The sequence below is a fragment of the Asterias rubens genome, chromosome 1, assembly GCF_902459465.1.
Source record: "Asterias rubens chromosome 1, eAstRub1.3, whole genome shotgun sequence".
NCBI classification, from domain to species: Eukaryota; Metazoa; Echinodermata; class Asteroidea; order Forcipulatida; family Asteriidae; genus Asterias; species Asterias rubens.
The window spans coordinates 5,462,164-5,474,465 of record NC_047062.1 but is presented as its reverse complement, the minus strand read 5'-3'; the positions used below and the strand labels follow the sequence as shown (position 1 = coordinate 5,474,465).

The 12,302-nt window shown below is 37.2% G+C and overlaps 1 protein-coding gene across 3 annotated transcripts in view; it reads left to right on the top strand.

The window, feature by feature from the left end:
• LOC117290639 (centrosomal protein of 128 kDa-like) overlaps positions 1–12,302 on the top strand; it is a 111,761-nt gene that overhangs the window by 11,154 nt on the left and 88,305 nt on the right. For all 3 annotated transcript variants that reach the window (XM_033772164.1, XM_033772173.1, XM_033772156.1), the window contains exons 12-13: positions 1,152–1,326; positions 6,101–6,220. In XM_033772164.1, coding sequence (XP_033628055.1) covers positions 1,152–1,326; positions 6,101–6,220 — 295 coding nt within the window. The remainder of the gene's footprint in view (positions 1–1,151; positions 1,327–6,100; positions 6,221–12,302) is intronic.

Sequence of the window (12,302 nt, the reverse complement as noted above, 5' to 3'; positions counted from 1 at the left end):
CAAAGAAGCCAATCAACAGTCTACTGTTTGATTGATGTCAAAATCTGAACTTTGGTGAAGTCTTCCGAATTCTGAAAAATCTACTCTGTGACTGTAGAGTATAAAGCATTGACAAGTTCTCAAAAGAACATAGTCTACCTAGCAAGTAGATACACACATGGTGTTACTGCAAACCAAATATACAGATACCACACCATGCAATCCCATAAAACTTAACTTTTCCTACACGAAGTCTGCATGCAGCAGAGTGTGTGACAACATTCAGCCAGGCTGTCAACTGGGAATTCTAAAGAGAGGGAACGTGATCGCAAATATGAAATAAATTCACAGCAATAATGGCATAAGTATCTACTGAAGGGTCTGTCAATGCAATCAAATCTAATGTGATTTGGCTCTAATTTGATTTGAAAACTACAGCCTCATATTAAGCACGTGTTGTCACTTTCTTTTGCACTAGACTCTTTCTTTATTGGTAAATTTCACCATCCCGTTGTAAGGGGCAGATTTTCAATGTGCACTTTCTGTTTGCAGATGTATGTAGCTTGTGTATATGCTCGCTGGAGTGCTGAAACGAAGTGCAATACATTGGTGAAAAAATGTAGCTAATTTTCCACTGTTAGAGTGTACTTTTTTTATATTCTTACCTGAACACCCCCCCCCCCCAAACAAAAAAGAGTTCTTTCTATCCAATATTCTATTAATTAGTCACACAATAACCAGAAATAAATATCAGTGGCAATTCAGCCGGTAATTGATAAGCAAGAGTTTGTTGAGCATTTTTTTTGTCTTAGCAGCTTCAATACCAAATTTGGCTATATTGGTTTGTTAACTGTATAAAACTATCTACACAAGGTTCAGTTACAGGCCCAGGATTTCATTTAAAAAAATTTAGTTCACAAATCCTGAGGGTGTGATCGCTTATTGACTAATGACCTGCATCCTTTTTCATGCCGCCGCTTTGCTTTTAAGCACATAAGTTTGTGGCACACAGACTTAAGTTTTAAGTTTTAAGTTTTAAGCGCATGAGTTTTAAACCACATAAGTTTGTCCCTCATTGACCCGAAGCAGGGCGTAAGTGCAGAGTTAATATCAGTCATCTGTGCCATGAAATTTGACCCCAATTAAGCTCCCCTCTGACCTTTCCCTTGTAGATGGAAACTAAAATGTGCTAAGCTGCAGAGGGATGCAGACAGTTTCAAACGCAGTTTATCCAAAGCGGTGAGCGACAATGAGCAACTACTCAGAGATACTGAGTCACATCGCACGCTCAATGGGACGTCGTCACATCGTATGGACATTCTGCAGCGAGAGATGAACGATATCCTGGTAGGAAAAAAAACTATTTTTTGATCTTTACGACAGCACCTTGTAAACCATTACATGGTGCTATGTAAAAGGAGTAGGTCTCATAGTTCAAACGTAGTCCCACGTGGGGGACTGTGTTAACACTACTTTAACATCCTGTGTTTTCCTCCAAGGTATTGTAGTGAATTGTACATTTTAACAGTTAGTAATAAACCAATAGGGTGTGACCACTGGCGGGGCAGCCTTGTGTAGCCCTTCTGGCGGTAGTCCGAATCAAGCTATGGGCAAGTCAACGTCGTGTCACTGTAAACTGATTGGGCTCCGGGACACGACTATGGTGTATAGGTAAATATAATATACCGTCAAATACAACAGTATGTATACCTTGCAGGAAAATACTGTATGTTAAAGGGTGTATGTAACTTTTGTAGGACAAAAAACACAATGTCCACAGATTTACATTAAATTTACACAGTTTTAAGATAATGATAGTAGAAAGCTTCCCTGAAAATATTACTTACTGAGGTGCTGTAGTTTTTGAGAAATGAGTAAAACAATGTCATGCCACAGGGGTCGGTACTCGCAGTGGTTTACGTTGTACACTTTACCGATTCGTGACATCATCCTTAAATTTAATCTGAATCACCATGTGTACGCAGACGTCACTCAGCTATACATCACGTTTAAATCTTCTCAAGAAAACGCCAATGCATCTATTGCAAGACTTGAGAAATGCATCCAAGAGATTCGACGTTGGACACAACAAAACTTCCTGAAGTTAAATGATGATAAGACAGAGTTCCTTTTATTTGGGTCATGTCATCAGTTAACTAAGGTTTCAGTACCATACGTCTCCATCGGTGATGCTCGGATTTATGTGATTTACTTTCTTTCTTGTGAGGCAATTCTTGATCCTCACCAACGCCTGGTCGTGTGCTTCACTTAAAAGAATTTGTTTCTACAGGTCGCATCATTAAATGTTTTCAAGGGGGGGGGTTCTGATTGTTATTAATATTTGCACTGTGAGCAAAATCAAATTTGTGAAAGTTTCGGAATAAGTCCTCTTAGTTTCACATTTGAAATCTGAAAATACCTTCATTAGCTATACAGTCTTTTATTCTTATTTCTCCTGAGTGTATTTGTTTTCGTATTCCCATTCAGTGACCTGCAATATCACCCGCTGTCATATCTCTGTATTTCTATTGCCTCCTCGAAATAGTCACGTCTTTGTGCAAAAATATGAGCAAAATTTTCTCATCAGGCTGGCTATTGTCTGAATGACAATGCAACGAGTCAATCGGATGCATGTAACGTAATTATCCGCTTGGGTGTACAAGGCCACTTTCTTCCCCTGCTGCTCCTCTTGACAAAGACATCTTTCTCAATTAAAGTATCGCTCATTCATTGAGCAATACGCAAAAGAACAAATTGAGAAATTCTTCACTCAAAAACTTGAGCAATCTTATGCAACAACAACAAAATTGATAAGTCCTTCAGAGTGTTGTAGTTGAGATGTCTGTGTGACATTCAATTTGGAAAGATTACTTTTGCCCGGCCATGGAATATTATTGTTTTTCTGCACAAGTCACTAGCCTTTTCTCTGAACATTTGCTTTAATCTTTTTGTTCACTTTGGACCACAGACCTGAGGTCAGTGGTTTCAGTGTTGGGCCAATAAACTTTTGACAGGACAAGTCTGGTGGTATCCATCTTAAAGGCAGTGGACACTGTTGGTAATTACTCAAAATGATTATTAGCATAAAACCTTCCTTGATTACGAGTAATGGGGAGAAGTTGAAAGTATAAAACATTGTGAGAAATGGCTCCCTCTGAAGTAATGTAGTTTTCAAGAAAGAAGTAATTTACCACGAGTATGTATTTGATACCTCAGATTTGGAATTTGAGATCTCAAAATCAAGCATCTAAAAGTACACAACTTCGTGTGACAAGGGTGTTTTTCTCTTTCATTATTATCTCGCAACTTCGACGATCGATTGAGCTCAAATTTTCAAAGGTTTGTTGTTTTATGCATATGTTGAGATGCATCAACTGTAATGACTAGTCTTTGACAATTACCAATAGTGTACAGTGTCTTGACTTTGAGTTTGAAAATTAACTTTTAAAGAAAGATGAGATAAAACTTCTTCAATGATGTCTGTGCATGTTGTCAGGACTCAGTAATTTTTCTTTCATTTTGATTCTGGTCCTATGTAAACAGTTTCTGGTCCAGTGAACATTTTGAGCTACAATGCCCTGTGGTCTTGTGGAATTTTCAAGCCCTGTGAACGGTGGAATTCTTGCATCAATTGTGTTTTTTGTGATTTGAATTTGATTTGTCTCCAAATGGTGGGGCAGCTTTGAGTTTATTGGCCATCATAAAAATTTAAAAAAATGGACTGCAAGATTGAAGCATTCCTCTGTAAATAATTTCTTTTTTTAAAGTTTTGGTGATTTCTAAAGATTTTGATGTTTTCAGGTTTCTGAAAATACTTTCCCCTTTTCGTCCATGAAGTATTTTGTATTTTGACTTCTGCTTGTATCTGTGTCGACATCTTGCCCTTTAAAAAAATAGTTGGGGTTTAAAATTAGGGGGTGGCCATCTGTCCCAATTACTGTTTTTTTTTTTTTTTGGATTTAGCTTACGGCCAACTCGTGTTATGGCCAGTGGTGATGCATGCATGCGTCTCACAGCCCCCTAGCCATGACATCAAATTGACGAAGCCAACGGGTCAGTCAGCTGAATTGAAAAATAATTGACTCACATTGGCTAGCCACTGACGTGCTGAGGTTAGCTAAATGGGTTACCCACCAGTGGGCCACTTATCCAAGTGTTCATCTGCACACGGATACACGCCGGTTTAAAGGGCTGATACGATAAAGCCAATGCTTCACCGTGTTGAAGTCTTGGTGGGCGGTGCCGGGCGGGCCTGCCCAGAACTAATACAAAACACACTGTGCTGCCCAGCACAGATTTCTTCTAGATTGCAATTCAGCAATGATGGCCCCCCTATCTTAACATGAATAATTTTGCTGAACCTCCCTCGCCCTGTGGACTAAATTGGAGTTGGAGGAGGAGCCCACCACTAAAAATGGTCTAGCTACAACACTGATGACCTTGTTTAGGAAGTTCACACAATTAATTGACATATAAATGGTGTGGAAAAGACATCAGGGCCCAGTTTCATAGAGCTATCGTTTGGGAGAAAATATTGCTTAAAGACACTGGTTAATGTTAGTAGTTGTCCAAGACCAGTCTTCTAACTTGGTGTATCTCAACATATATTACATAAAATAACAACCATGTGAAAATTTGAGCTCAATTGTTCATCGAAGTTCCGAGATAATAATGAAAGAAAAATCACCCTTGTCACACGAAGTTGTGTGCTTTCAGGTATGCTTGATTTTGAGACCCCAAATTCAAAACTTGAGGTGAAAAATTACTTCTTTCCCAAAAACTACATCACTTCAGAGGGAGCAATTTCTCACAATGTTTTTTTAATTTTTTTATTTTATCCAAGTTCATACATACAACAACATTTTATACTATCAACTTCTCCCCATTACTCGTTACCAATTAAGGTTTTATGCTAATAATTATTGTGAGTAATTACCAATTAGTGTCCACTGCCTTTAACGTAATTATACTTTAATTAAAAATGAGCAAGATACCAGTAACAAACTGTACTGTGTTTTAGCTGGTACCCATATTCTGGTTAGCAAAATGCTGTTGTGCTAAGCTGCTTCTTGTGCATCTAAGCAGCTCTATGAAATTTGGCTCTGCTCTGGCATGCAGGAGGTCTTGTAGAGTTTTCGTTCAAGTTCGAGTTACTTTTTCGGACTTTTCCTGGTGCATAGAAAGACCAAAAGGAAGCGATTATCGGCAGGGGATCCATGCATACCTTGCGCTTTGCTTGAAAAACCCTTTGAGGGATCCCCTCCATGGGATCACTTCATTTCGGTCAAGGCCCAGTTCCATAAAGCCTGTAAGCACAAAATTTGGCTAAGCATAGACAAATCATGCTTAGCAGGAACAGGTTGGCAGCCAAAATGCCATAAAGTTCACATTGTTCCAACTGGTACCCCACTCAAAAAAGTAGTTTTTTCTTTATTATATCCATACGACATACAACGCCAAAGTTGCATAAAGAACCAAGTGCACATGCGCAAACTCACATACGCCAGGTCGCCCATTGTTTGTGTAACGGGCTCGACTTTTGAAGTCCCTTCGTTTGAGCTCCTTCTCTTCTTCCTCCATGCTATCGGTAAGGACGAGGTGAAGTTGCCGACAGTCGTTCATGCTTATTTGTTTCTATTCCCAATTTTAATTTATTTAATCTTCAATGTATGCTTCAATTTTCTTTTTTAAGATGTTTCTATTATAATTGTTAACCTTTTCTTCAGAGGTAAAATTAACCAAAGGTCAAAATGTCATTGCATGAAACTGGCCGTACCAATTTCATTACTATTTGAAATGTCAGCTCGCTGTATGTTAATGCAGTGCAGATTTCCCTTGTGTGTAAATTGCATGTTTTTTTAATTGTCTAAAATCCTCAAAGAAGGTATCAACTTTTAGTATACTTCTAAAAGTACTGAGATAAATCATAGCTTGAATGACTCAGGCTGGATGCACAATGGTGGGGGGGGGGGGGTGTTATTACACAGAGTTGAACGGAATAGCAATTACAAAATGGCTGCACCATGATGAAGTCTACAGTGAGTTTTGCGGAGGTGACAAGACGAGAGAAAAAGAAATAAACAAAATCAGTTAAAAAAAATTCCCCCTGTTCTCTTTAAAGGAAAAACGAGCTCAGCAGGATGAGCAGCTACGCCTGAAGGACATTGAAACCAATGAACTGAAGTCAGTGCGGAAAGATCTTGAACTGGAGCTTCGAGATACAAGGAACTTCATGGATAAGGTAAGTTCAGTCACTCAGATTTCATTCTCAATGAATCAAACGCTTTCCCCGCCTCACAACCCCCCCTCCCAAAGGGTTTGATCTACTTTGAATGCCCTGTCTTTTCTGCCACAGGCGAGGGGACAAATCACAAATTCATTCATTTTTTTATGTTTATATTTATTCAAACTTTCAATACAGTATATTAGTAAGAAAGGGCAGTGAACTGAGATAACTGAATATTTAAAGGGTCTATGTACTTTTTGTAGGACAAAAAACACAATGTCAACAGATTTACACTAAACTTACAACGTTTGAAGATAATGATGGTAGAAAGCTTCCCTGAAAATATTAGTTGCTGAAGTGCTGTCCTGTAGTTATTGAGAAATGAGTAAAACAATGTCATGAAAAAAATTTGTCGTCTCAGTGATCATGAGACAAAAATTATTTTCGCATGTAAAACAGATTTTCATAACATTGTTTTACTCATTTCTCAAAAACTACAGCACCTCAGCAACTAATATTTTAAGGTGCGCTTTCTACTGTCACTATCTTCAAACGGTGTAAGTATAATGTACATCTGTAGACATTGTGTTTTGTGTTACAAAAAGTACCCAAATCCTTTAAATAAACGTAAATGCGTAAATCAAAAAGTGAATGTATACAGTCAAGCCTGATACTCAAGTAGTAAAGGCAATCATGCCAGTAAATTTCTCTAAGTGAGGTGCCCTTTCCTAAGGTAAAACTTCATTGCCCGCAAGAACATAGGCCCTACATGTAGTATAATACAAGTTGTGAAGGAAATACAGAAGGAAAATATAATTAGGCTAGCTGTTGCACACTGCAATGCACTGCTTACCAACTAAAGGACCTATGGTATAAACACAAACAAAATGAAAGGCAGTGGACACTATTGGTAATTACTCAAAATAATTGTTAGCATAAAATCTTACTTGGTAATGAGTAAAGGGGAGAGGTTGATAGTATAAAACATTGTGAGAAACGGCTCCCTCTGAAGTGACGTAGTTTTCGAGAAAGAAATAATTTTCCGCAAATTTTCTCAAAGGTTTTGAGAAAGGTTTGAGGAAGATTCATCTAATGGGTTGAAACGAAATGCAAAAAGTCAAGAAATCTTATAATGGCTTCCTTTTAAATAGCCAACCAATGGAAACAGATTACAAATTTGAAATACAAAGTACTAGATAACTGGGTCCAATGTCAGAGAGCTGCTTTAGCACAAAAATTAGCTACGCACGATCAAAATATGCATTCCATATGAAACATTTGAGATTTTTATCCTGCTTAGCAGAACATTTCTAGTATTTGCTTAAGCCGCTCTATGAAGATTGGGTCCAGTTGGCTGCTCTCTTCTATCTTCATATAAAATAGATCAATTTTAATTTGTCCCATTTTTATTTTCAATGTAGTCATATTTTATAAATAATCCTATCCTCATGAGCCCCCTGAAATTGAGTCGGACATTTCAGCAAAAAAAAATTCCAATGCGCTAAATTCAATTTGCGAGTCAGGCATAAACATACACCACATGTTGGCCCCCAAAAGAGATGATCCGGGTAGCTTTGGGTTGTGTACTCCCGTGAGAGCTTGGAGGGGACTTTTTTTTCACTGGGGTCTCAATCTGATTGGTCCAATGGCCAGAGGTAATCAAAACAACTGAAAAAGTGCAGTGAGTCCACATGTATAAACAGGCTGTATTATTATTGACATTAGCGACTAAATATGAGATGACCTGTTAAATCCCCTAGCTCTGTTTAAAGGCTTGCCATCTTCTGTTTTACTTTTCACTACATTTTTGGATTCCTGTGTAGTGTTTGGTGTATAAATTTGTACTCTTTTTAAATGAGCATGGTCTGGGAGGGCACACCTTTTTTTTATGACAGTTTCTTTTTTTTACTTTTACCTTTCCCTGGATGGCCTCTGCCTGTTGTCTTGACTTTTTGTTGGTAGCTATTGAAATGCTTGCAAAATATGTTCTTGAATTTTAGGTTGAATCATTACATGAATTGACTTTTGAAGTGTAATGTAACACTTACAGTATTAATCAGAACTGATAGTTTTCCTGTCATTTGATTGTAGAATTTGATTTGTTAACCCTCACGGAAGAAATTGTCAATAACTCTCAATTCACCTGCATTTCTTAAGTTTGTAAGGGTTTCTTAATTTTATTGCTTTATTTTACCAAGTATACTTTGGCCTTTTGTTCCTATCGTTTCAATCTAGCAGAGTCTTTCGATCCTATCAGAGAGTCTTTCTCAGAATTTCTCAGTGTAGTATTTTGCCTGCCAGGAAATTTCCCGGAATGTGCCATGTCGCGATTTCTTGTGAACAGGTGAACCAGGAGACATGGTCTATAAATTCACCTTATCTCGCGATAGATTTCAAAGCGTGTTTTATTTCTATTTTTGTTTTGCCAAAATTGTTAGCCAGCTTTCAAAAATAAGATTCATTACGATGACTCAACCTAAACACTGTGCATGCTATGAGTAACTCGTCACTGTAGTTTATGAAAGCAATCTTTCATGGGATAACGGAATTATTGCCTACGTGCTGAATGTGCACAGTTTGTGGGTTTGTTTGCTGTACAGAATCTACAGCAAGTGAGTCTCCCATCATTGAAATTGTGATAACAAAAAACTTTCAAGTTGTTTTGTTAAAGACACTGGACACTATTTGGTAATTACTCAAAATAACCGTTTGCATAAAAACTTACTTGGTAACGGGCAATGTGGAGCTGTTGATAGTATAAAACATTGTGAGAAACGGCTCCCTCTGAAGTAATATAGTTTTTGAAAAAGAGGTAATTTCTCACCCAAATAACAAAAGACTACATGCCTGAAGCCTTTTATTATGCATCTGAAAGCACAAAAGATTATGCAACTGGGTTTTTTTTCTGTCATTATATTCTTGCAACTTCGACAACCAATTGAGCCCAAATTTTCACAGGCTTGATATTTTATGCATATGTTGGGATGTACCGGTACACTAAGTGAAAATACTGGTCTTTGACAATTACCAAACATGTGCTGTGCCTTTAACACTGATGTTAGGCCTATAATGCCCTGCGTACATGTCTATAAGAACAAAGACACAACGAAGTTGCACCTCGGATTCAGAAATGAAAAACAGAGAACATCTTTGATCTTAAAGTGGTAATCTTTCAATCGACAAGTTCATGGTTCATCATTTTGAAGACATCAGTTACGAATCAAAGAAATCATACTTTTGACCCTGGCAATTTTTTTTTTGTTCATACCTGAAATTTTTCTATAACAAAAAAAAAAACATCCATGTTGCATTAGAATGACGTACTTCCAAGGGCCCATGAAATTTTAGACAGGAAAAAAAAAAGAGAGAAAAAAAAAACACCTTAGATCCTTGACCCCGAAAAATTGAGTTCACACGGCCGCAAGGTCGTAGAACCTGCATTTGGTTCACCCAGTCTTCAAAGTAGTCTCTGTTTCGTCAAAAAAATGTAAAATATGAAAGTAATTATTTGTCGAGGTCAACATTCAAGTTTCACCTTATTTTTGGATCGTAAACAAAGACAGATGATTGTAAGTGTTAATATCAGCAGCATGTTTTGGACTCGGATGTTACTTATTGATTAGGAATGCAGTCGTCTTGCATGTTATACACTCTTATGACTCATGTCTTGAGTTCCAGTCTGCTCTTTCTTTCTAGAGCATCGTCCCGTCCATCAAAATTCTGAACAATTACTGTTAAAGGCAGTGGACACTATTGGTAATTACTCAAAAATAATCATGGGCATAAAACCTCACTTGGTAACTAGTCTTGGGGAGAGGTTGATTGATAGTATAAAACATTGTGAGAAACGGCTCTCTCTGAAGTGATGTACATGTAGTTTTTGAGAAAGAAGTATTTTTTAACAAATTTGATTTTGAGACCTCAGATTTAGAATTTGAGGTCTTGAAATCAAGCATATGAAAGCACACAACTTTGTCAGACAGGTTTTTTTCTTTCATTATTCTCTCGCAACTCCGACGACCAATCGAGCTCAAATTTTCACAGGTTTGTTATTTTATACATATGTTGAGTACACCAAGTGAGAAGACTGGTCTTTGACATTTACCAATAGTGTCCAGTGTCTTTAAAATAGTGGAATCGATGGCCCTTATTTATTTGCTCGGGTACAAGTATGTACTACAGAAAAAGTATGGTGTATTCAGGGTATTTGTTACTGACTCACCCTTAAAGGCAGTGGACACTATTGGTAATGACTCAAAATAATTATTACCATCAAACCTTTCTTGGTGACGAGTAATGGGGAGAGGTTGATGGTATAAAACATTGTGAGAAACGGCTCCCTCTGAAGTGCCATAGTTTTCGAGAAAGAAGTAATTTTCCACGAATTTGATTTCGAGACCTCAGATTTAGAACTTGAGGTCTCGAAATCAACCATCTAAACGCACACAACTTCGTGTGACAAGGGTGTTTTCTTCTTTCTTTATTATCTCGCAACTTTGATGACTGATTGAGCTCAAATTTTCACAGGTTAGTTATTTTATGCATATGTTGAGATACACCAACTATGAAGGCTAGTCTTTGACAATTACCAATAGTGTCCACTGCCTTTAAGTGTACCCATTCCTTGGTGATTTGCCTTTTGAGGAAACTTATATAAGATTTAATTTAATTTAGAATATTTTATTCACCACCATGTTGAATGAATAAATGCTCCAGTGCCCCCCCCCCCTATCATTTTATGGAAACGATTCTAAAAGGTGGAAAGGAGAAGAAAGGGATGATAGACAGAAAGAAAGAAATTAGAATTGAGGGAATCATTGTAGGCTAATATTACAAAAAGTTAGGCTTATCAAATTATTTTAGTGATCCCAGTTGCAAGAGTTTCTCCTTTGTCACATGTGGGTCATTCCATGTCAGACCAACACACTTTTTTACCTCATGTCTTCCGATTTTGATAAAAATTGCTGTGCTTGTAGGTCCTAATGAGCAATGAATGCCAGCAATTTTTAGCCCGACCGGACTTACCATGTGGTCAGGGCAGAAACCACTAAAATCTGACATTTTTAGGGTAAAATACCACCTTTTTGGTAAAAATATGTCATAACCTTGTCAATTTTTATCACATATATGCAAATTTGGTATCAAAATGATGAGAATTGCATACTCAAATCGATTCTTTTGTCAAAAATAAATTTTCTGAAAAATCAATGAAATAAAAATCATTTGATAGAGCATGTCTTCCTCTATCAGAATCCACTAAGAAACAATTGGGCTCTTCAAAAATTTACAACTTTATGACTATTTTTGTACAAGTCACTGTGATCTTTAATATGTTATCTTGACCTTTGACCCAATTTTTGAAATAACGCATCATTCCAAAAATCAATGAAATGAAAATCAATTGATAGAGCATGTCATCCTCTATCAGAATCCACTAACAAACAACTGGGCTCTTCAAAATTTACAACTTTATTAAGACTATTTTTGTACAGTTGGTAGGTTACAAATTAGTCAATTTAATATGTACTTTACTTTGAAATAAACTTTCCAAAGTTACTAAAATTGTTAATGGTTTGGGATTCTTTCATGTTGAGGGCTGATGTGGTCTAACCAGAATCATACTTTAAAATACCAGCAGTGACGCACCCATGATTTAATTTGGATGGATGGAGGGAGGGGGGCATTTTTCACAAAACAAAATTCTTTCCAAGATGGTAAACAAAAAATGTCACCATACTGCAACTCTGACTTCATGCCATATAACACCGATTTTAAAAGAATTACACTGGTTACCAGTAAGCAGTAGGATTAAGTATAAACTTTTGCTTTTCGTGTATAAATCGCTCACCAGTAATGCCCCTGCATATATTGATGATCTTCTCAGCTCATACAATCCTCCTCGAAAACTCCGGTCTTATAATTCTAGCCTCCTTATTGAGCCCATTTCCAAACAATCATGGGGAGACCGATCTTTTTCACATGCTGCCCTTTGTCTATGGAACAAACTGACTTCACTAGTAAAATCATCCGTTTCTTTGACCCAATTTAAAAAACAGCTGAAAACACATCTCTTCAAACAGGCATTTGATTCAATGGT